This window comes from Salvia hispanica, chromosome 4 (genome assembly GCF_029641045.1).
Source record: "Salvia hispanica isolate PSC_SH4W2 chromosome 4, Shi_PSC_v1, whole genome shotgun sequence".
NCBI classification, from domain to species: domain Eukaryota; kingdom Viridiplantae; phylum Streptophyta; class Magnoliopsida; order Lamiales; family Lamiaceae; genus Salvia; species Salvia hispanica.
This window is the reverse complement of record NC_142695.1, coordinates 11,055,318-11,078,262: the sequence shown is the minus strand read 5'-3', so window position 1 is coordinate 11,078,262 and position 22,945 is coordinate 11,055,318. Positions and strand designations below refer to the sequence as shown.

Sequence of the window (22,945 nt, the reverse complement as noted above, 5' to 3'; positions counted from 1 at the left end):
ACACACCGTCCATCACATGAAATTTGCATATAACATGTCCCCCATTCATAACAAACACAGCTTTCTTATAATTAATAATCTCTATATTTGTTTATTCACTTTAAAATTCATCCCAACAATTAATGCAATGTAATTCCTTTGATTTCTACCCAAATTGTAATGCAATGTAATGAAATTTCCTTAAGTAACTTGTTTTCTTCAAAGCAAATTTATAAATTTCAGTTTAAATTATGTTTCCTAAGTGCCCGACTTTTGAGACGACATGAGTTGCCACTGCGAGATGATAGGTAATATATATAGGAGAGAGAAAAAAAGTAGTGGATTAATGTTAGTATATAGTAAGGCACACACCATCAGGATTGTAACGTGTTGTAATAAACAATTAAAATAAAAGTAAATTACTTTTAGTAGACAAACAAAAATGCAAAACTAGACTATTTTTTGGCAAAAGGAGTGTGAATTGCAATGCATTTTGTGCACTCTAACTTAGGACATATCCCATTAAGATCATGTTGCCAGAATTATAATAAAAAAACATGTTGAGTTAATTTAGAAATGAAATCATTGTGGAAAATTCCATATAAGGCGGACTTTAGCGAGCATCGTTTAGCAAGCATCGTTTAGCAAGCATCATGAACATTCACCAATCACTGAGCACTTACCAATAAGATGATAACATAGTAAGCACTAGTCTACATACAACAAATCCGAGTAAGAGAAATGGTAAAAGTGAAGACATTTACCAAGTGTACACGTACAACGGCTTGTTTAAAAAATTATCTATACCAAGCAACGCCTTGCTCTTTGGCGCTATATAATTGTAGAAAACCTTTTCTAGACTGTACGGAGCAACTCATGCTAACTAATGTTTCAGTCGACACATTATATTTATCTAATTTTTAAGGAGGAGTAATTAATCTACTCCAATAAATTAACAGAGGGACAGAGTTTGAAACATGTGAGGCGCATGCATTTATGTGAGAATGTGTCGTTTGATAAAGGCCATTCGTTCTTGCTAGACAGCCCAACAGCAATGACAACAGTGAATTTCCCTTATCATTTCAACAGGATTTGATTTGAGGGTCCCATCATGAATTACATAGGAATCAAATATTGTATTCATATTGCATTTGCATATAGCAAAGAAAGATTCGCTTGAAATGTTTGGTTGAAAATATGAAAAGATTGATTCATTTCAAAAAGAATATAAAATGATGAGAAAGGACAAAACTAAACATATAATTCCCACAAAATCATTGGAAAGTAAGTAAAAAAGAAAATACTTATTCGAGAGTGGTTTTGGGCAAGAAATAAATCCAAATGTTAGAACTATATAGCGACCAAAATGTTGGGCAAATTGGGCCACTTGTTACTTTTTGGGCAAGCAATTTGTCGTCATCATCCCCTATAAATAAGAGCCGAAACATAACTCATTAAATCACCTCATCACTTCACTTCACATATAGTAATTGAATTGTAGCAATGGAAGTGACGAAAGTGGTGAGCAGAGAAGAGAAATGGTCACTCAAGGGCATGTCGGCGGTTGTGACCGGTGGAACTAGAGGCATCGGGTAAGTTTCTGCTACGAAAAATAGTCTTGTTTTTTTTCATTTTAAGTTAGCACTTGAAAATATAATGTAATATGAACCACGGTGTGTTATGTTTTGAATTGAAGACGGGCGATAGTGGAAGAGCTAGCGGGATTCGGTGCAAGAATCCACACATGTTCAAGAAACAAGAAGGAGCTAGATGAAAGAGTTCAACAATGGAAAGCCAAAGGGTATCAAGTGAGTGGCTCGGTTTGTGATCTAACTTCAAGAACACAAAGACAAGAACTAATGCAAACCGTGGCTTCACTTTTCGATGGCAAGCTCAACATTCTTGTAAGTCATTTAAATTAAATAACACAATTAATTGTATTGCAAATTTGAAAATGATTGATTGCATTAATTGAATTAATTGATAGATCAACAATGCTGCAATAAGCATAATGAAAAGAGCAATGGAGCATGATGAGGAAGACTTTTGGCAAATAATTGGAACAAATTTGGAGTCACCCTATCATCTCTCCCAAATGGCACACCCTCTGCTCAAAGCTTCCGGCAGGGGCAATATTGTCTTTATCTCCTCTGTCGCCGGCAAAACTGCGCTTCCCGCACTCGCTGTCTATTCCGCTTCCAAAGGCAACCCCTCTTTCTTTCGAGCATGGATCCCCTGTTGTGGCAAAATGCACAGCAGGGGCTGTTGTGCTCATCTACATCCTTCGTTAATTTTTATACACTTAGATTATTTTTCTTTATTTACATTTTGTGTGGCGTGGATGAGCACAGCAGTCCATGCGGGGTATTTTGCCACAACAGGGGATCCATGCCCCTTTCTTTCTTTACTTAATTTAATTAATTAGCCTCACATTAATTCAATACTATGTCATTAACATTGTGCAGGTGCCATAAATCAATTGACAAAGAACTTGGCTTATGAGTGGGCAAAAGACAACATTAGAGTTAACACAGTGGCGCCATGGGCAGTCAACACCACTATTGTCAAACCTGTACCACTTCTATCCCTTCTTATTTTCAAGTTACATTTAATTTTTCAAACTTAATAACAATTAAAATATATTAAAATAGTGGATTGGCAGCATTAATCATCAAGCCAATCAACATCCCAATTGGTTGCTTGATGATAAATAACATGGACTTTAATTTTTCTCTTATGGGACATAGGTGTGACAATGTGATTTCTTTTTATAGAATTTATCCATTTCAACTTTCAAGTGATGGCTTTCTTTGAAAAGTTCACTAGTTCACCACCACACATCCAAAAATGGGACCCCAAGTTTTTATCTTATGTGCTTAAATATCGCAAAATGTCAATAACTTTATTGCATCAAATCAAACAAGTTTCAATCTGAATTAGCTGTTATTTTTGTGTTGTGTACAGGAAGATATAGACGTGTGCATACAAAATATGTTTGGGCCGCTGATGGCCCGAACTCCAATCCGGCCCATAGCCGAACCGGACGAGATATCGCCTTTGACGGCATTCCTCTGCCTTCCGGCGGCTTCTTATATTACCGGCCAAGTTATTTATGTTGATGGTGGCTTCACTTCTAGTGCTTGAGCTATTGGTAGTGCTATTATTTTTCCCCTACCTAAATGTGTTTGTGTAGTAAAATGTGTTATTTGTATCAACCCTAAAGGCTGCACCAGAGGAGATGCTTACCAACCACAATTGGAACAGCTATTAGTTATTCATGATTTTTTAAAATCATGATTTTGTTTTAAAAACAATTTCATTTGCTTGATTGTATTTTGATATTATTTTCTATCTTCATAATGCTAAATCAATGTAATTCTCTACAACTTTTATAGTCTTTGACTGATTGCATATGAGGATCTTGACTACTGAAAATCTGAAAAAAAAAAAAAACCAAAAGTATATAGTGGTTAATTAACTTTTAAAAGGAATTGTTAATCAAACGCACAATGACATTAGATTGGAGATACTACGCACTTTGAGAAATCATAAACACAAAGAGTGGTGTCCAGTTTATTTGACAAGTCAAGATTAAAGGATATGGATGTAAAGTTAAATTTAGCTAAGTAATTTTTGTAATAAAATCTTTATATTTAAATTATAATATAGTGAGTAATTTATATAGGGTGACATAAATCAATCATCCTTCTTATTACCCTAACCTCCATTTTATGTCCCCTTTGATATGGGCCAACATTGTGATTGATTGGTTAGGGCTCTGTTCCATATATATACACACAAAAAATGGGGCCCTTTATGAGCGGACCGAAATATTGTGGGGCCCATTGTTTAATGGGTTGGGCCCATAATGGTCGCCGACCTAATGGGTTGGCCCATAGGGTCTTCTGATAGAGTTCACTAATTTTGATGGCACATAACGTGAAAGTACTTGTAAAATTTGAACAATAGTTAAACCTTAGTTAAATGATAGTAGTAGTAATTATTATGAAATTTGAAGTTCATAATCTTATATATCATGATTATATTTTCTACGTCCATAAATGGGTTATGTCATCATTTTTAGTATATACTACATATCTCAGTTTATCATTTTGATCCGTCCCTTATTAATTATCTGTCCTATTTCAATTTTGCTATTTTTGATAATAGACCCTACATTACACTAACTCATTATCATTCACATTTTATTATAAAATTAATCAATTTTGTTATTTTTGATAGTAGACCCTACATTACACTAACTCATTATCATTCATATTTTATTATAAAATTAATATATAAAAATAGGACTCATATTCTATTAACTTTTTCAATTCAATTTCTTTTACTTTTCTTAAAATTCGTGTCGGGTCAAAATGGGACAAATATTAGGGGACGGAGGGAGTATTGATTTGTGTGTCAATTCGGCGGCAATCAACTTCTGTCTGTCATTTATATCATTTGTATTGTACTCCCTTCGTCCCTAAAAAATAGACAACACTTGAAATGACACGAATTTTAGTACACAGTTTATAAAATAATAGAGATAGAAAGAAAAAAAGATTGAGAGTATTTTTAGTGGAGAATAAGACCCACCTTATTAGAGAGAAAAAAATTCCTTAAATAGAACTGATCTATTTTTTAAGGGACATCACAAAATGATAAATGTGGTCTATTTTTAAATATAAGCAAAATCTTTAAATGTAATTTGGTCTATTTAAATTATTGTACAGTCCAAATGTCATTAATTTCAACCATTCTCTTCAATGAAAATTTATTATTGGCTGAGATAACAAAGATACTCTTTTATATACATATTCATTAAATGAAATTTCACAAAATAAATGAAGTAGAAGATTTTAGAAAAACAAGAAGAAAAAATATACTGTAAATTTGACATATGACATTACTGGAGATTGATACCTTACATTACTGGAGATTGATACCTTATACTGTAAATGGTCTTAGACCACTAGACCATTTCTGTTTTCACATTTCTGTATGTTGAAAAACAATTACTAAGTTATCATAATATTGATAAACAAGAAATAGCTTCAGTAATTATATAGTTTATTTTTTTGTACAAATATTTATATTCTAGTACTAATTGCAAAACAGGCATATTAGATGATCGAAATGTGAAAACAGAAAAATATAAGGTCCCACCGAGACTTGAACTCGGGTTACTGGATTCAGAGTCCAATGTCCTAACCACTAGACCATGGGACCATTTCATGATTGATGTTAATCTTTCCTAGTAACAAAGCATAAAGCCGTTCTTATGGGCCAACGCCACAACCTGGTAATATTTTTGTTGTTAAATTAATTGTTGATTCCGAATTGAAGTAAAACTCAATCCCCCTTTTAAATTATGTTCATGCAAGAGAGAGTAAATTTCACAATGCCTAGAATTTATGTTCCGTGGGATGTAAATCTTTCATATTAAAAAAGTAAATTAATGTAAGTATTCTGTTGAATGAGGCTTTTATAGATAATTTCTCATTCAAAAAATGTCTGTTTACACTATCCTTTTCAAATATCCCATCGTCACTAATTTTTATTATGAGTTTGAGATCAATGATATCATTTAACACACACCAAAAACGAACAACGACTCCAAAAAATCCCAGAAGCCCATCATTACTAATGTAGTTGCAGCTTCAACCACATCAAAGTACATCAATTAAATAAAAGAAGATGATGAACATTCATAGAGCCTCACTCAAAACCCCCTTCAAGAAATAAAGGGGCAAAAATGTATGGAATAATGTGACAACTTAAGCAACGAAACATAAATATGCGAGACTAGGATAAAATGAGACACATGACCAGAATCAGGCCGATGACCCGTCATTTGGTTGATCGTTCACGAAAAACCGATTGAGTCTCGTCCTCGCAGCTGAGACCTGCAGAATTGCAGAAGAGGCGACATATGAGCAACTTCCTATCGGATTGTTATGAAAGTGGGAGTAATCGTTAGTAGTAGTGTACGGTACCTGTTTATCCCAATCTGTTCTCTTGGTTATGATCACTAGTACTATCGTTTGAACCAACGTACCCATCAGCATTCCAATCCACACTCCCTATATACAACATTATTAAAATTAATATGACTCATTATATGGGGCTGGACGCGATCAACGGGATATGGAAACTCACCTCGACTTCCAGCTTGATGACATAACCCAGCACGACCCCGATAGGAATTCCTATCAAGTAATAACATCCAAGGTTGACGTATACCACAATGCTCTGCCACCCAGCCCCAACTGCGACACCTGTTCAGTCGACAACATTCTATCAGATGCAGCGTATTCTTCAATTGTTAAAGATGTGACGGATCAGCGAAGAGGATTATAGGCCTTACCAGAAAGAACTGGTTGAACACTATTCAAGAGAATTGAGAATGCCAGCAGAGGAGACAAGTGAGCAACTTCCACAGCCACATCTTCTTCGTTTGTGAATATGTAAGCTAGACGTCCACGGAAGAATAGGAAAAATACAAAAAGCACTAATCCTATGGACGTTGAAGTTACGACAACATTCACAATGGAAAACTTTGCAGCTTTAGGGTCCCCCCTTCCAAGCTCATTTGAGACCCGTACACTATGACAGAGTAGGAAGATGATCCATTGAAAACGAGTTCCTCTAAGCTAATACAAGTTGGGTTACCAATAGGTTGAAGCAAAGTTTCATACCTTGCGGCAGCCAAGAAACCAAGCGATATCATCATTTCCCAGCCATTGATGTTAAGGCTACAAGACAGAAGCAATAGTTATTATATGATGAAGCTGAGGTTACAAGATTAATACGAGGTCAGATTGAATAATACCAGATCGAAAGAGCATCAACCGCGACTCTAGCATTCTTCAAATTTCCAGTCAAAAGGATAAGTATGGCATTGTACCAGAGCTCAAGACTATCACCAAAAGAAACAAGGAAATTAAAGATGTAGAATGAGGACTGCATAATGAACATAAACTTCCATGAAAATCCTCGGTTTTTGATATACGAAATGCTTAATCATCAAAAATCATTCCTGCATATGCAAGTTTGAGCTCTTAAATCTTTTGCAAAGCCTTACCAGAGCATGGCACCGGATGACATGGAAAATTTGATAACTGGCCAAAGATCTTTGAAGGCTAAGGTCGAAAAGCCATTCCAAGTTTCACGGCATCCTCCGCAAGTGACAAAAATTAGCTGGCCGATGTTTGGAATCCAGTAGGCCAAGATAGTGGACACCATTGCACCAGGTATACCAAAATGATACTTCACAGTTAAAAGCCACGACAGGAAAATGTGGATTGTCAAGGATAACACAGCCAAATACGTTATTATCATGTTCTTGCTCTGCGCTTGTAAGTACATCTGGCAGGTAAATGACAGGATGTAAGAGTATATGACCGGGATGAACCAGAGGGCGATCTTCCCCGCCTCTTTCGCAATAACTTCATCCTGCCCTAGGGCTATCAGGATAGGGGTTGCAAAAATATAGACAGGCACTAGTGCAGTGGTGAGGAAAATCAAAACAATCCATGATCTTTGGAGATATATTCCAAGCATGTGATACTGCCTCGCGCCATAAGCTTGCCCGCATAGCGTTTCCAATCCATTGGCCGCTCCCAACTGCAAATCCGAAATCCGAACTAATATTACATGGTCTTGGTTTCCTAGATTGAACTCATACTTTGCCCCTCAAGAACCATATATATTATCACTCAATTAAACACACACTCTCATTCACCAAGCAATTCATTAATCTCAAACAAAGAATTCTTGATAACTAAGCATCAATTGAACATCAGTATCACATCAATTGAACTTCAGAGGGCTGAAGATTAAAGAAAAATCCCAAATAAAAAGCCAAACTAATGCTTATGTTGACTTGTTAACACACACACACACACACACACTCACAGACACACACTAGTATTTCCTAGAAAAGAAAAGGGTATGAAGGTGAAAAAATACCAGCAATCCGTTGGCAAATCGAGTAAGGAGAGTGAAAACGAGAGCATAGGCAGCAAGCTCAGTAGCACCGATGTGGCCAACAAATGCTTGGCTGATGACATTTATTCCAAAGGTGGAAAATCGAGTGAAAATGGCCGGTGCAGCGACTACCCACATCTTCTTGTTCTCCACCCATAGCTTCGTCTTCAAGTCAACCTCCTCTTCTTCAACCGGCTTCACCAGCGCCTCTCGAGGATCGCCTTCCATTTACTCACCAACAAGCTCAAAATCGAAACTTTTGTTGATTCCAGCAGAAATTAAAACCTGGGAATTAAAAAACGGTTGAAAAAAGTAGATTCGGGGAAGAAAAAATCAGTCATATTGAGATTAACGATAGAGAGATGGTATACGTGTAGGGAGGGTAGTGAGCTTCGTGGACTAATAATTCTGCAATGCTCTACTCATGCAGTAGCTTTCCCAATACTCTCAAGCTCAACTGGAGATTGCAGATGCATTTCTGCACTTGCCAATTTTTCATAAAAATGTATACAGTACTTTTTATAATCTTATAAATTTAATACTCCTCGTCTCCTCGATATAAATGAATGTTAATTAATACTCCCTCAGTCTTATTGAAGATGACTCCCTTTGCTTTTTAGTTTGTCCCAACTAAAATAACTCATTACTTAAAATAGAAACACATTTATCTCTACTTTATTATAGTTCTCTTACTTTACTCTCTCCTCTCAACACACAAAATAAATTTGCACAAAATCCCGTACCGCCCAAGAAATGGGTCATCTTCCTTCCTCGGGACGAGGAAGTACTTTATTATTGCTAGAAGATTACAATCAGATCTTACTACATTTTTTTTTTCTCAGCGTGATATCCATTTTTGAGTAGATAGGAATGAGGTTGACACAATTCTAAATTATTAAATCCACGTGTATTTGATGAATTATTGACGCTTAAATACGACGACAGTAGTATGTTACTGAATTATTGTGATGGCATAGATGCAATTATTTTATAAAAGAACATAATTATAGGCACTTTTAACGTGCTTCCCCGTTACAATTAGGTTGAATCATAATATTTTTTTTGGGATGTAAACTACATTACAAACTACAAGCTCCAAACTTTTTAATATAAAATTAATACGGCGTCAACACAGTGTAAAATTTTAAGATTTTGATGTCAACATAATTTCAACGCAATATCAATACGGTATCAACCGTTGACACTGTGTTGATATTTTCTGTTGCTGTTATTTTGTCATCTATTGACATTTTTTAACAGTTTAGATCATAGTTTGAAATTTGTACGATATTTGGAGTTTGCATTTGATCACATTCCTTTATTATTATTTTTTTTGACAAAAAAAAATAAAATACACAATCACTTTTACTTTATTTTATTACCTATTTTATTCTCTTTTTATTTTTCATACCTTTTCAATTCTTAATCTTTATATCTAAAAATTTAACTTAATTTAATTGAAAGAGAGAGTAAGAATTATCTACATTAATTTGATATGACACTAATTGTAAGGTATTAATTACTTAGGTTTTTGTATAGTAAAAAAATTCTCATCATTTATAGCAAATTAAAGAGTCGTGAATTAAGGCTCCGTATATTATTGGTTTTCTTTAGGTGACCCCAATTGATTTAATCTTGGCCCGACAACATTATTACATGCGAGGATATTTTTATATGAAAAAGTAAAACTTATTCAAAACCTTTTTAAAACAATAGGAAAATATGGTGTTTTGTTAGTCAGATTAATATAAATGTAATATGAAGATCGAAGAGTACTACTTTTTATTTTAATTCTTAAACTGCATGGAGTAAATGTCTTTTTTTAGTCCTTAACATATGACAATTTTTTTATTTTGATCCATAACATTATCTTTTGAATTATTTGGTTCTTAACAAATACAAATTCGTCACATTTGGTTCGAAATGAATAGAGCTGTTAAAAATTAACAGTCGACGAATTTTAAATCAATTTTGATCTAATTAAGAGTTTTAAAAATTAGAAATTTTTTTCTTTTTCAAATAAATTCTAATTTTTTTTGAAATTATTTTTATTAAAAGGAATTGCTTGTATCATTTAAAAACCCTAGAATAAGTTTACATTCTTATTATTCTTTTTTCATCTTCTTCATCGTTTCTTTTGGAGACAAAACCCTAGTTCTTGGAAGAACATCAAGTAACCCAAACTCGCCAACTATGGACCGTTCGAACTACAACAGAGACCGGTGGAAGTGGCGGTGGACGTGACCTCCGATTCCGGAACGAATTTTGCCATTGCAAGAGTCGGGCTTCACTCCGAATCGTCAACCCCTATGAAAAACCAACAAGGGGGAAGCTATACTTTTGTTTGTGAGAGAAAAGATTGCCAATTTTTCAAGTGGTGTGAGCCAATCGACGAAGACGACGCCGTGACTTCTTCAATGCACCGAATGTGAGAGTTTTAGTTTGATTTTGTCATCAATCGAGGAGGATAATATGGCAATAGAGAAATTACGTAGTATTGTGATGTATGGATTTTGTTTCTTTGTTGTGGTGCTTGTTTGGGAGATTTCGCCGGTGTGCAAAGTGAGAGAGATTGAGAGATTAACGCGATTTCGCGATTGAGAGAGATTGGGAAATTTCACTATTTCATTTTCTTTTGTTATATATTTTATGTTTAATTTAATTTTGTAATAGTTATTATTATTATTATTTACTTAAAATTATGTAATTTTTCAGATATTGGTTAATTAGTTATTAGATATTAATTAAATATAATTAAAACTCTTAATCCAGTTAAATTTGATTTAAAATTTGTTGACCGTTAATTTTTAACAGCTCCGTCACTTTCGGACCAAATGTGACTGATTTTTATTTGTTAAGGACCAAATAATCTAAAAGATAATGTTATGGAACAAAATTAAAAAGTTGATCGTATGTTAAAGACCAAAAAGAGACTTTAGTCAACTTTATGCGATCTAGATGTTGTTGCACTTTTATTACTTCAATACGCAACTTGTGGTTGTAGACTGACGAAGTTGTTGCAAGGCAGTAGATGAATTAAATTAAATAAAAATATCGAAATTTAAAACTTAATTTCCTACAATTTCAAAATAGATAAAAGGCAGCCAACCATACATAATTGAGTAACTTCAACGACCCAAAAATATTAACCGATTCTAGGGATGACGGCGGAAATTACCTGGAGATATATGAATTATATACGTCAATATTATTTTTATTTATTCCAAACGAGCCATGGCTGTTCCTTCCCTATTAACAGTACTAGATTTTATATTTTGTGATTTGCATATTTATGCACTACAATTTTTAAAAATAATGTCAATATATTTAAATTTTGATCGATAATAATGGATATAAAATAAAGAAAAGTGAAAAGTGATCAAAATAGCTTTATGGTCCAAAAAAGTTTCAGAAAAATGAAAAAGTATAATTATGTCAAAGTTAAAACACGTGTAATGATATTTTATAAAGAAAAGTGACAAGTGATCAAAATAGCCTTTATGGTCCAAAAAAGTTTCAGAAAAATGAAAAAGTATAATTATGTCAAAGTTAAAACACGTGTAATGATATTTTTAAAGTTTGGGAACTATATATGTGTAAGTGATAAAAACATAGATATTAAAATGTAATTCTCTTTTACTAAACAAATGCAAAATCTAGTTAGAATCTTATTAGAAAAAAAAATAAAAAATCGTTCATTTGTTTCTAGTTGTATCATTTTTGTGCATTCAGTGGCGAAGCTAGAATTTTTATGACGCCCTCCAAGTCACTATTAATAGTTATAGAGTTCATTCGATGTCGGTGATATCAGAAGCTCAAAATAATTAGTTTTTAATATTTTTTTTCAATTTTTATGTAAGAACAGTATAGATGCATAGATGGAAACGGATTTTCAATTATGAAGTGGCAAAGATTTAAAATTAACATAATTATTGGTGTGAAAAATAACAAATAGAAAGCATGTTCAAGAAAATAAAAAGCGGAGAGAATTAGAATAGTAATATTGCATTAGAATAAAGAAAAGAGAAAAAAACAAGCATATGTAGAAAAAGAGAAATATGCATATTAGAATAAAGAAAAGAGAAAAAAAACACTAGCATATGTAGAAAAAGAGGATTATGTCGCGCAGAATATTAGAAATAGGCCACTCATCTCTTAAAAGGTCTCAAAGAGGGGAGGGTTATCCACACTTATATAAAGAAGCTAGGATCATCACCAAACCGATGTGGGACAAGGATTTGGAGAATTTACCACGCCTCCTCACGTGTGGGCTGGAATGACACATCGGACTTCCATCACGTGGGTAGGCAAGTGAAGAGATAAAGAGATAAACCATCATCGACTTGGGCCCTGCTCTGATACCATATTAGAAATGGGTCACTCACCCCTTAAAAAGGTCTCATAGGGTAGCGGGTTGTCCATACTTATATAGAGAAGTTAGGATCATTACCAAGCCGATGTGGGACAAGGATTTGGATAATTTAACAGAGATTTGAACTTGTGACCTCTGCGTTACACCTCATACCAACTGCACCAGAAATACTATACTTTTAGTGTAGTTTGCATATAATATATATACTCAATCGACAAATCGACAAAAAAAATAAAAATAAAAAAATAAATTGATGGGGGACTAGGGGCCCCCCTGGCTCCAACGTGGCTTCGCCACTGCACTCATTTGTCATTCTCAATTCAGGCAAATAATTTTATTTTGAATGAGCTACAAAAATGGTTCCTAGACTATGAGTTTATCTCGTCCATAGTCCCTGGACTTTAAAAATATCGCCAGACATCCCTGGACTAAGGGTTTATCTCGAAAATGGTCATTTTTCATTGTTTTCGGTCGAAAATACCCTCTTGGGGGATTTTGGGGGGTCGGGGCAATTTGGTCTTTTAACATTTTAAATCTGTTAACATTTTAAATCTGATATTATTTCAGTTTTGTACTAAATCTGATATTACTTCAAAACTATCATTCTTCTTCCCTTTTGTCATTCACTTTGCTTCTTTATTTCAATATTAGATTTAATTTTACAAAATTATATTTTAAATTTCAATTTTTAAATATCAATAAAAAAAATTTAATTATAAAAATTATTAAATAACAAAAATTAATAGTCATAATCAATATTTGATAGTGTCTAATATTTAATCAATAAGGTACGACAACGCCTTAGTTTTAATCAAGTACTTTAATAGCTTTAATCATAAATAGATCATATAACACGATTTATTCTGAAATAAATATGCATCTAATATAAGACTAATATAATTTTCGTTTATTAATTTGAAAACAATCAAAATTTACTAGAAAATTTCAACAAAAATACTCCTATATAAAATTTTTAGTAGGATCAAATTTTTAGTCAACTTCATAATATTCAATTACATGCAATTATAACAATCGAATGAAGGCTAAATTGAATAGCTCTTATTTTTCCATCATGATTAATATTATTTTTTTGTACTTCTTCAATTCAGCTGAATATTATGGAGTATTAAATAACAAAAATTAATAGTTTTAATCAATTTTTATTGTGTCCATGAATTAATAGTTTTAATTAAAAAAATTTATTGATATTTAAAAATTGGAATTTAAAATTTAATTTTATAAAATTAAATTTAATATTGAAATAAAAAAACAAAGTGAAGGATGACAAAAGGGAAGAAGAATGATAATTTTGAAACAATATCAGATTTAGTATATAACTGAAATATTATCAGATTTAAAATGTTAAAAATGTAAAAAGATCAAATTGTCCAAACCCCCAAAACCCTCCAAAAGGGTTTTTTTCGACCAAAAATAGTGAAAAATGACCATTTTTGAGATAAACCTTTAGTCCAGAAATGTCTAGTAATATTTTTAAAATCCAAGAACTATGAACGAGATAAACTTATAGTTCAAGGGACTACTTTTCTAATCGATGACTTTTAGTTTTACTGGATCCATTTCGTTACTAACTTTTTTATAAAGTAATGCATGGTCAATATGATAGTGACTTATGAATATTCATATAAATCTAATTAGGAGGTTTTACTTTTAGGGTTCTCTCTCTAGAGTCTAGACATCTAATTGGTTTTTGTGAGCAATGAAAATTTTGTTTATTTAACTTTAGATTTTGTGAGCAAAGACTATTTTCTTTCTGTTCTATTTTGTGAGCAATGAAAGTTAATCTCAAAGACTATTGTCTTTCTCTTCTATTTTGGAGTCTTCCACAAAATTAATCACCTTTTATTTTTAGCAAGTTTTTTCGTATTTATAGGATGAGTTCAATTTTTTTACTAACAATACCACAATCACTTTTTCTTTCAATCTCTCTTATTCTTTTACCAAAAAATAAATGCATGATTTACTTTACAACAAATAATACTGTACTACTTAATTCATATTTATAGCTAAATTTATAATTTGTTCTTACTACTTTTCCTCAGTGCATTTAATGTAGTACGTTAATGACAAAATTAATACCGTACTACTTAATTCATATATATAGATAAGTTTAGAATATGTTCTTACTATGTTCTCAGGATAGTTGAGTCATTTTTTTTATAAAAATTTTAACCTCTTTCATATTTTATTCTTTTATTATCACTCTTATTTTATTTTTCCATTTTAACTTTTAACTCATCAATTTCTTATAAATTTCGTCTCAAAAAAGTGATGATCCAATTATCTTGGAAGGAAGGGGTATTAATAAGGTTGTTGTCATATTAAAGAGTCGTGAGTCTCGTGACGATATTTATTTAAGGTTTCGTGTAGTAGTGTGGTTTGTTTGATTAGCCCACATCAGTGAGTAATTTGTTTTTGAGTGAACTTAAAAAATGGTCCCTGGACTATGGGTTTATCTCGAAAATGGTCCCTGGACTTTAAAAATATCACCAGTAGTCCCTGGACTAAGGGTTAATATAAAAAACGGTATTTTGAGACGAAAATGCCCTTTTGAGGGGTTTTGGGGGTTTGGGCAATTTGGTCTTTTTACACTTTTAACATTTTAAATCTGATATTATTTTAGTTATGTACTAAATCTGATATTATTTTAAAATTATCATTCTTCTTCCCTTTTGTCATCCTTCACTTTGTTTCTTTATTTTAATATTAGATTTAATTTTACAAAATTAAATTTTAAATTTCAGTTTTTAAATATCAATAAATTTTTTTAATTATAAAAATTATTAGTCATAATCAATATTTGATAGTGTCTAATATTTAATCAATAAGATATAACAACGTCTTAGTTTTAATCAATATTTAATAGCTTTAATCATAAATAGACAATATAACACGATTTATTCTGAAATAAATATGCGTCTACTGTAAGACTAATATAATTTTCGTTTATTAATTTGAAAACAATCAATCAAAATGACTAGAAAATTTCAACAAAAATACTCCTATACAAAATTTTTAGTCGACTTCATAATATTCAATCACAAGCAATTATAACAACCGAAGGCTAAATAGAATAGCTCTTATTTTTCCATCACGATTAATATTATTTTTCTGTACTTCTTCAATTCAGCTTAATATTATATTAAATAACAAAAGTTAATAGTTTTAATCAATATTTATAGTGTCCATGAATTAATAGTTTTAATTAAAAAATTTTATTGATATTTAAAAATTGAAATTTAAAATTTAATTTTGTAAAATTAAATCTAATATTGAAATAAAGAAACAAAGTGAAGGATGACAAAAGGGAAGAAGAATGATAATTTTGAAATAATATCAGATTTAGTACATAACTAAAATAATATCAGATTTAAAATGTTAAAAGTGTAAAAAGACCAAATTGCCCAAACCCTCAAAACCCCTCAAAAGGGCATTTTCGTCTCAAAATACCGTTTTTGATATTAACCCTTAGTCCAGGAACTACTGGTGATATTTTTAAAGTACAGGGACCATTTTCGAGATAAACTCATAGTACAGGGACCATTTTTGAAGTTCACTATTTGTTGTTTTTTTATACCGACAACATAATTCTTGGGTACATGGTTGTGAGGCTATATTTGTGTCCATATTCAATAAGCTTTACAAAAGTACTAATTATTTGAAGGAAATTGAAAATTCGAGCATCTGGCAATGTAGTATGCTGTTCGTCAGAGTGATATAAATATATATAAGTATGTAGTAGTAATACTTTATTTTTATCAAAACACGTAATATTCTTAAACTTTAATGCAATGGAAATTTTGTTGCGCATTTATTAATGCATTAAAACAATTTCATAATTTGCAACTTGTGGTTGGACCATTGGAGGCTGACGAAGTAGTAGTCGAGTTCGTTCAAATCAAATAACGAAAGTTGAAAACGGCATTAATTTTCTATTTTAAAATAGAAAAATGGCAACCTACCCTTCCAACATGAGTGATTTCAACTCAAAAATATTGATTGCCAATTCTAGGGAATGCGACCGGATTAAAATATTATAGAATAACTATCGTATTTACCTTCATGAAAAATCGTTTAATAAGGAAAATTGTATTTGAGAAGGTATTAGAGTATATATTTTAATGCATTTTGTATGATTATTTTATTCAAAAGAATTAATTTACCTTTCTAGCTATATGAAGTATACCTTTTTTTCCTTTGGAATATGGAAAGATGCGTCCCGCATGAGAGTATATGATTCAACACATATTCCAGAAAGAAGAACGACTCCAAATCCCAGAAACCCATCATTACTAATCAATGCAATAAAAGAAGATGATGAACATTCATAGAGCATAAAGGGACAAAAATATATGGAATACTGAATGAGACTGGGTTAAAATAAGATACATCAGGCCGATGACCCATCATTTGGTTGATCTTCCACGAAAAACCGTTTCAGTCTCGTCCGTGCAGCTGAGACCTGCAGAATTGCGGAAGAGGCGACATATGAGCAACTTCCAATCCGATTGTTATGAAACTGGGAGTAGAAGTAGTGTACCTGTTTCTCCCAATCTGTTCTCGTGGTTATGATCATTAGTACTATAGTTTGAAACAACGTCCCCACCAGCATTCCAATCCACACTCCCTATATACAACATTATTAAAATTAATATGACTCATTATATGGGGATCAACGGGATATGGAAACTCACCTCGACTTCCAGCTTGATGAGATAACCCAGCACGACCCCGATAGGAATTCCTATCAAGTAATAACATCCTAGGTTGACGTATACCACAATGCTCTGCCACCCAGCCCCAACTGCGACACCTGTTCAGTCGAAAACATTCTTCAATTGTTAAAGATTTCCTATTCAGTAAGATGTGGTGAATCAGCAAAGAAGATTATAGGCCTCACCAGAAAGAACTGGTTGAACACTATTCATGAGAATTGAGAATGCCAGCAGAGGAGACAAGTGAGCAACTTCCACAGCCACATCTTCTTCGTTTGTGAATATGTAAGCTAGACGTCCACGGAAGAATAGGAAAAATACAAAAAGCACTAGTCCTATGCACGTTGAAGTTACGACAATATTCACAACAGAAAACTTTGCAGCTTTAGGGTCCCCCCTTCCAAGCTCATTTGAGACCCGTACACTATGACAAAGAGTGGGAAGATGATCCATTAAAAACGAGTTCCTCTAGTCTAATACAAGTTGGGTTACCAATAGGTTGAAGCAAAGTTTCATACCTTGCGGCAGCCAAGAAACCAAGCGATATCATCATTTCCCAGCCATTGATGTTAAGGCTACAAGACAGAAGCAATAGTTATATGATGAAGCTGAGGTTAGAATATTAATATGAACTCAGAGTGAACCATACCAGATCGAAAGAGCATCAACCGCGACCCTAGCATTCTTCAAATTTCCAGTCAAAAGGACCAGTATGGCATTGTACCAGAGCTCGAGACTATCACCAAGAGAAACAAAATATTAAAGATGTAGACTGAGGACTGCATAATGAACAGTAAACTTAATGGTGTTTTATGCAAGTTTGAGTCTCTTGAATAAAGTTGTAAAGCCTTACCAGAGCATGGCACCGGATGACATGGAAAATTTGATAACTGGCCAAAGATCTTTGAAGGCTAAGGTTGAAAAGCCAGTCCAAGTTTCAGGGCATCCTCCACAAGTGACAAAAATTAGCTGGCCGATGTTTGGAATCCAGTAGGCCAAGATAGTGGACACCATTGCACCAGTTATACCATAGTGATACTTCACGGTTAAAAGCCACGACAAGAAAATGTGGATTGTCAAGGATAACACCGCCAAATACGTTATTATCATGTTCTTGCTCTGCGCTTGTAAGTACATCTGGCAGGTAAATGACACAATGAAAGAGTATATGACCGGGATGAACCAGAGGGCGATCTTCCCCGCCTCTTTTGCAATAACTTCATCCTGCCCGAGGGCTATCAGGATAGGGGTTGCAAAAATATAGACAGGCACTAGTGCAGTTGTGAGGCAAATCAAAACAATCCATGATCTTTGGAGATATATTCCAAGCATGTGATACTGCCTCGCGCCATAAGCTTGCCCGCATAGCGTTTCCAATCCATTGGCCGCTCCCAACTGCGAATCCGAAATCCGAACTAATATTACATGGTCTTGGTTTCCTAGATTGAACTCATACTTTTCCCCTCAAGAACCATATATATTGTCACTCAATTAAACAACACACTCTCATTCACCAACTCCCTTTGGAGCAATTCATTAATCTCAAACAAAGAATTCTTGATAACTAAGCATCAATTGAACATCATATATCACATCATAGGGCTGGAGATTAAAGAAAAATATCAAATCAAAAGACAAAGTAATGCTTATGTGGACTTGTGAACACACACACACAGAGACACACACTAGTATTTCCTAGAAAGAAAAGGGTATGAAGGTGAAAAAATACCAGCAATCCGTTGGCAAATCGAGTAAGGAGAGTGAAAACGAGAGCATAGGCAGCAAGCTCAGTAGAACCGATGTGGCCAACAAATGCTTGGCTGATGACATTTATTCCAAAGGTGGAAAATCGAGTGAAAATGGCCGGTCCAGCGACCACCCACATCTTCTTGTTCTCCACCCATAGCTTCGTCTTCAAATCAACCTCCTCTTCTTCAACAGGCTTCACCAGCGCCTCTCGAGGATCACATTCCATTTACTCACCAACAAACTAAAAATCGAAACTTTTCTTGATTCCAGCAGAAATTAAAACCTGGGAGTAAAAAAAGGGTTGAAAAAGTAGATTTAGGGAAGAAAAAATCAGTCGTAAAGATGGATCGGAAACCATAAAATCAGCAGAAATTAACGACAGAGAGATGGTATACGTGTAAAGAGGGCAGTGAGCTTCGTGGACTATTAATTCTCCAATGCTCTTCTCATGCAGTATTTAGAGGGCATTTATAACTACAGTCTACAGTGATGAGCTGCTGTCCCAATATTTCAATCACTGTCAAGCTCAACTGGAGAGCCAATTTTTCATACAAGTATAAACACTTTTTTAAATCTTAAAAATTTAATACTACTCGATATAATGAATCTTAATTAATTAATACTTTAATATTGCTGAAAGATTACAATCAGATCTTACTATACCTTTTTTTTCTTAAGTAGATTATTGCGAAAAGACTAAATTATAGGAATGAGGTTGACACGATTCTAAATTATTAAATCCACGTGTATTTGATGAATTATTTACGTTTAAGTACGACGACAGCAGTATCATAACTGAATTCTTGTGATGGCATAGATGCAATTGTTTTATACAAGAATATAATTATAGGAACTTTTAACGTGTACTGCCTCGGTTATAACTAAGTTCAGTCATATTGTTTTTTTAATGTTTCCATTGAGTTGAGTTATTTTCTTTTTTGATAAAAAAAAAAGTAAAATACACAATCACTTTTACTTTATTTATCACCTAATTTTTTCTTTCTTTATCTTTTCTACTTTTTACTTTTCAGTATAATTTCTTAATCTGTTCAAAAGTTTTGACTCAACTTAATTGAAATCGAGAAGAGTTAATTTATATTAATTTGATATGATACTAATGGTAAGGTATTCATTCCTATGTTTTTGTATAGTAGAAAAACATTTATAGCAAATTAAAGAGTCGTGACGATATTTAATTAAGGCTCCGTAGGATTTAGGATTCCGTATATTATTGGTTTTCTTTTGGTGAACCCAATTGATTTAATCTTGGCCTGACAGCATCATTACATGCGAAGATATTTTTATATGGAAAAGTAAAAGTTATTCAAAACCTTTTTAAACAAAAGTAGTAGTAACGGTGTCTCCAACGGTGCCCTTTCCGTTCGACCGTCGGGGACGGGCGACCTGACGGGCGCCATAGTGGGCGGGAAGGGCGCCCACGTCCGTCCCGAGTGCCCCTGCGATGGCCTCGCCCCTCCCGTCGACGGGCGAGTGGGACGGGCGCCACTGTGGCGAAGGTCGTCCGTCCCACTCGGACGTCCAACATTTTTTTTTTATTTTTTTTATTTTTTAAACTCTATAAAATGCCCATATTCGACTTCAGAAGCATATCATCGAAGAGGTTTGGACGCGGAGGGGTGGACACTGATGTGATTGTTTTTTTTGTCTATCTACTATGTAATTTTTTTTTTCGAATGATGTATGTTTTTTTTTATTGAAATATTTGTATTTCCCGTTCGTATTTGTGTCGAATTTTAAGTCCGTAAATTTTATTTAATTGTGAATTAATTTAATTGTGGGAAGGGCTAGTGAGAGGGGCGAGTGGGAAGGGCTAGTGCAGTGGGAAGGGCTAGTGATGTAGCAGTGGAATGGGAGGGGCTAGTGCTGACGTGGCATGGGAAGGGCGAGTGGGAGGGGCGCCGCCGGAGACACTCTAAGTACTAGTGATGGGCGGACCCAAGTAGTAGTAGTAGGGAGGGGCTTAAGCCCTCATTAAAATTATTTTTTCAACTTTTTTCTATTAAATTTTGTTAAAATTTATTCAAATTTAATGTAAATTATGTGTAAAAGCCTCTATAAATAATCTAAATCACCTAAAAAATACTTTGAAAATAAAATTTTATAAATTATAGTCCCTATTGATATTTATTTCTGCGTCCGCCCATTACTACTTCTACTTAGTATGTGAAGGGAACGAAATTTCGTGCATCTGAAAATGTGTTGATTTGTTAGTCAGATTAATATAAATCTAATATGAGATCGAAGAGTACTTACTTTTTTATTTTAATTCTTAAACTTTTATGCGATCTAGATTTTGTTGCACTTTTATTACTGCAATATGCAACTTGTGGTTGGAGACTGACGAAGTTGTTGCAAGGCAGTAGACGAATTAAATAAAAATAACGAAATTTAAAAACGACATTAATTTCCTACAATTTCAAAATAGAAAAATGGCAGCCAACCATACCTACTTGAGTAACTCCAACGACCCCAAAAATGTTAACCGATTCTAGAGATGGCGACGGTAATTACCTGATGGAGAATTGGAGATAGATATATGATTTATATCCGTCAATATTATTTTTATTTATTTAATTATAATAGAAGTTAGCTTTTTTTAAATAGAAGTTAAAAAAATCATAAATACTTACTCCCTCCGTCCCACAAAGATTGTCCCATTTTTCCATTTCCGTCCATCCCACAAAGTTTGTCTCATTTAACTTTTTACCAATTTTGGTAGTGGACCTCATATTCCACTACCTCATTCCTACTCACATTTTATTATAAAACTAAGGGGTAACTGCTTTTAAAGTCACCAACTTTCCATAAATTCCAGTTTTTCCCACGAACTTTAAAAAGTTCATGTAATGTCACGAACTTTATTGTCAGTTGTCATTTTCCCATGTCAGGTTTTCCGGTCTGATTCAAACTGTTCGTTGCCTATTAAGACAATGTCCAAATTCTTTTATCTTACTATCGTTATCTTCATCTTTGAAATAGCTTCGCGTGGGTACCTTGTACGCCTCAATCGGAACTCTGATGAAGAAGTTATCGTCATTTGATGAAGGTTGCGACCTTGTACTATTATAATGACCATAACTTCTTCATCCGAGTTCCGATTGAGGCGTACAAGGTACCCACGCGAAGCTATTTCAAAGACGAAGATAACGATAGTAAGATAACAAACTTTTTAAAGTTCGTGGAAAAAACTGGAATTCATGAAAAGTTGGTGACTTTAAAAGCAGTTACCCCTAAAAACTAATATATAAAAATAGGACTCATATTCTACTAACTGTTTCAATTCACTTTCCATTACATTTTTTAAAATCCGTATTCGGTTAAAATGGAACAATCTTTATGGGACGGAGGGAGTATTTGGTAGAGGCGTGCCCAAACGAGATCCATGCCTTGCCTTGGCTGTCCCTTCCCTATTAACAGTACTAGTTTTTTATTATAAAGTAATGCATGGTCAATTTGATAGTGACTTTGGATGTTCATATAAATCTAATTAGGAGGTTTGGTTTGACTTTTAGGGTTCTCTCTCTAGACATCTAATTGGTTATTATCTGAGCAACGAAAATTTTGTTTATTTTAATTATTTCTAGACTATTGTCTTTCTTTTCTATTTTGGAGTGTTGCATAAAATTAGTCACCTTTTATAATTTGGCAAATTTTTTCGCATTTACAAGATGAGTCCAATTTTTCAATCTCTCTTATTCTTTTAGTCCAATTTTGCATTTTTCAAGATGAGTCCAATTTTTCAATAATAATACTGTGATCAGTTTTCTTTCAATCACTATTATTCTTTTACCAGAAAATAAATGTATCATTTAGTTTACAACAAAATTAATACTGTACTGCTTAATTCATATTTATAGCTAAATTTACAATTTGTTCTTACTACTTTTCCTCAGTGCATTTTAATGACAAAATTAATACCGTACTACTTAATTCATATTTATAGCTATATTTACAATTTGTTCTTGCTACTTTTCCTCAGGTACGTTAATTGATATTGTATGACGCTTAACATGTTTGGTGGGGGTGATTATTCATTTAGGGATGAAAATCCATGAACAAAAATGTCATTTTTGTTGTTCATGGAATTTCATCCCTAGATGTT

General features: G+C 33.4%; 3 protein-coding genes and 1 non-coding gene across 8 annotated transcripts; 1 reads left to right on the top strand and 3 right to left on the bottom strand.

Moving 5' to 3' along the window:
• Positions 1-1,422: 1,422 nt before the first annotated feature.
• On the top strand, positions 1,423-3,365 carry LOC125193591 (tropinone reductase 1-like). The gene is made up of 5 exons (XM_048091422.2): positions 1,423-1,571; positions 1,676-1,883; positions 1,967-2,183; positions 2,445-2,551; positions 2,944-3,365. The coding sequence occupies exons 1-5, from the start codon at positions 1,483-1,485 to the stop codon at positions 3,121-3,123; spliced, it is 801 nt and encodes a 266-aa protein (XP_047947379.1). The 5' UTR covers positions 1,423-1,482; the 3' UTR covers positions 3,124-3,365.
• A 1,771-nt stretch (positions 3,366-5,136) lies between these two features.
• On the bottom strand, positions 5,137-5,208 carry TRNAQ-CUG (transfer RNA glutamine (anticodon CUG)). The gene has a single exon. It is a non-coding gene; the product is annotated as a tRNA-Gln (tRNA).
• Positions 5,209-5,603: 395 nt separating this feature from the next.
• LOC125192199 (protein DETOXIFICATION 21-like) lies at positions 5,604-8,496 on the bottom strand. Its single transcript, XM_048089714.2, has 9 exons — positions 8,340-8,496; positions 7,951-8,253; positions 7,064-7,605; positions 6,812-6,898; positions 6,678-6,734; positions 6,347-6,585; positions 6,139-6,257; positions 5,976-6,062; positions 5,604-5,885 (listed from the first exon to the last, which is right to left on the bottom strand). Exons 2-9 carry the CDS (start codon positions 8,194-8,196, stop codon positions 5,814-5,816), a joined length of 1,449 nt encoding a protein of 482 aa, XP_047945671.1. The 5' UTR covers positions 8,197-8,253; positions 8,340-8,496; the 3' UTR covers positions 5,604-5,813.
• Positions 8,497-11,954: 3,458 nt separating this feature from the next.
• LOC125191801 (protein DETOXIFICATION 21-like) lies at positions 11,955-19,345 on the bottom strand. Of its 5 annotated transcripts, XR_007171249.2 has the most exons (12): positions 19,218-19,345; positions 18,803-19,105; positions 17,927-18,468; positions 17,723-17,809; positions 17,592-17,648; positions 17,259-17,497; positions 17,053-17,171; positions 16,899-16,985; positions 16,748-16,820; positions 16,545-16,650; positions 12,419-12,496; positions 11,955-12,318 (listed from the first exon to the last, which is right to left on the bottom strand). XR_007171249.2 is itself a non-coding variant. In XM_048089222.2 (10 exons), the coding sequence occupies exons 2-9, from the start codon at positions 19,046-19,048 to the stop codon at positions 16,749-16,751; spliced, it is 1,449 nt and encodes a 482-aa protein (XP_047945179.2). In that variant the 5' UTR covers positions 19,049-19,105; positions 19,218-19,345; the 3' UTR covers positions 16,531-16,650; position 16,748. The 5 variants fall into 5 exon arrangements, 2 of the variants coding, with proteins under 2 accessions (XP_047945179.2, XP_047945178.2); XR_007171248.2 differs by having other exon boundaries at positions 11,955-12,510; XR_007171247.2 differs by having other exon boundaries at positions 11,955-12,496.
• Positions 19,346-22,945: the final 3,600 nt, after the last annotated feature.

Coding starts and splice junctions, on each gene's coding strand:
- LOC125193591 (XM_048091422.2), top strand. CDS start 1,483: ATGGAAGTGACGAAAGTGGTGAGCAGAGAAGAGAAATGGTCACTCAAG. Junction 1,884..1,966: donor ATGGCAAGCTCAACATTCTT/GTAAGTCATTTA, acceptor ATTAATTGATAG/ATCAACAATGCTGCAATAAG. Junction 2,184..2,444: donor TGTCTATTCCGCTTCCAAAG/GCAACCCCTCTT, acceptor AACATTGTGCAG/GTGCCATAAATCAATTGACA.
- LOC125192199 (XM_048089714.2), bottom strand. CDS start 8,196: ATGGAAGGCGATCCTCGAGAGGCGCTGGTGAAGCCGGTTGAAGAAGAG. Junction 7,606..7,950: donor GATTTGCCAACGGATTGCTG/GTATTTTTTCAC, acceptor TCGGATTTGCAG/TTGGGAGCGGCCAATGGATT. Junction 6,735..6,811: donor GTTGATGCTCTTTCGATCTG/GTATTATTCAAT, acceptor TCTGTCTTGTAG/CCTTAACATCAATGGCTGGG.
- LOC125191801 (XM_048089222.2), bottom strand. CDS start 19,048: ATGGAATGTGATCCTCGAGAGGCGCTGGTGAAGCCTGTTGAAGAAGAG. Junction 17,498..17,591: donor GGTTTCTTGGCTGCCGCAAG/GTATGAAACTTT, acceptor TCTTTGTCATAG/TGTACGGGTCTCAAATGAGC. Junction 16,821..16,898: donor GAACAGATTGGGAGAAACAG/GTACACTACTTC, acceptor GCAATTCTGCAG/GTCTCAGCTGCACGGACGAG.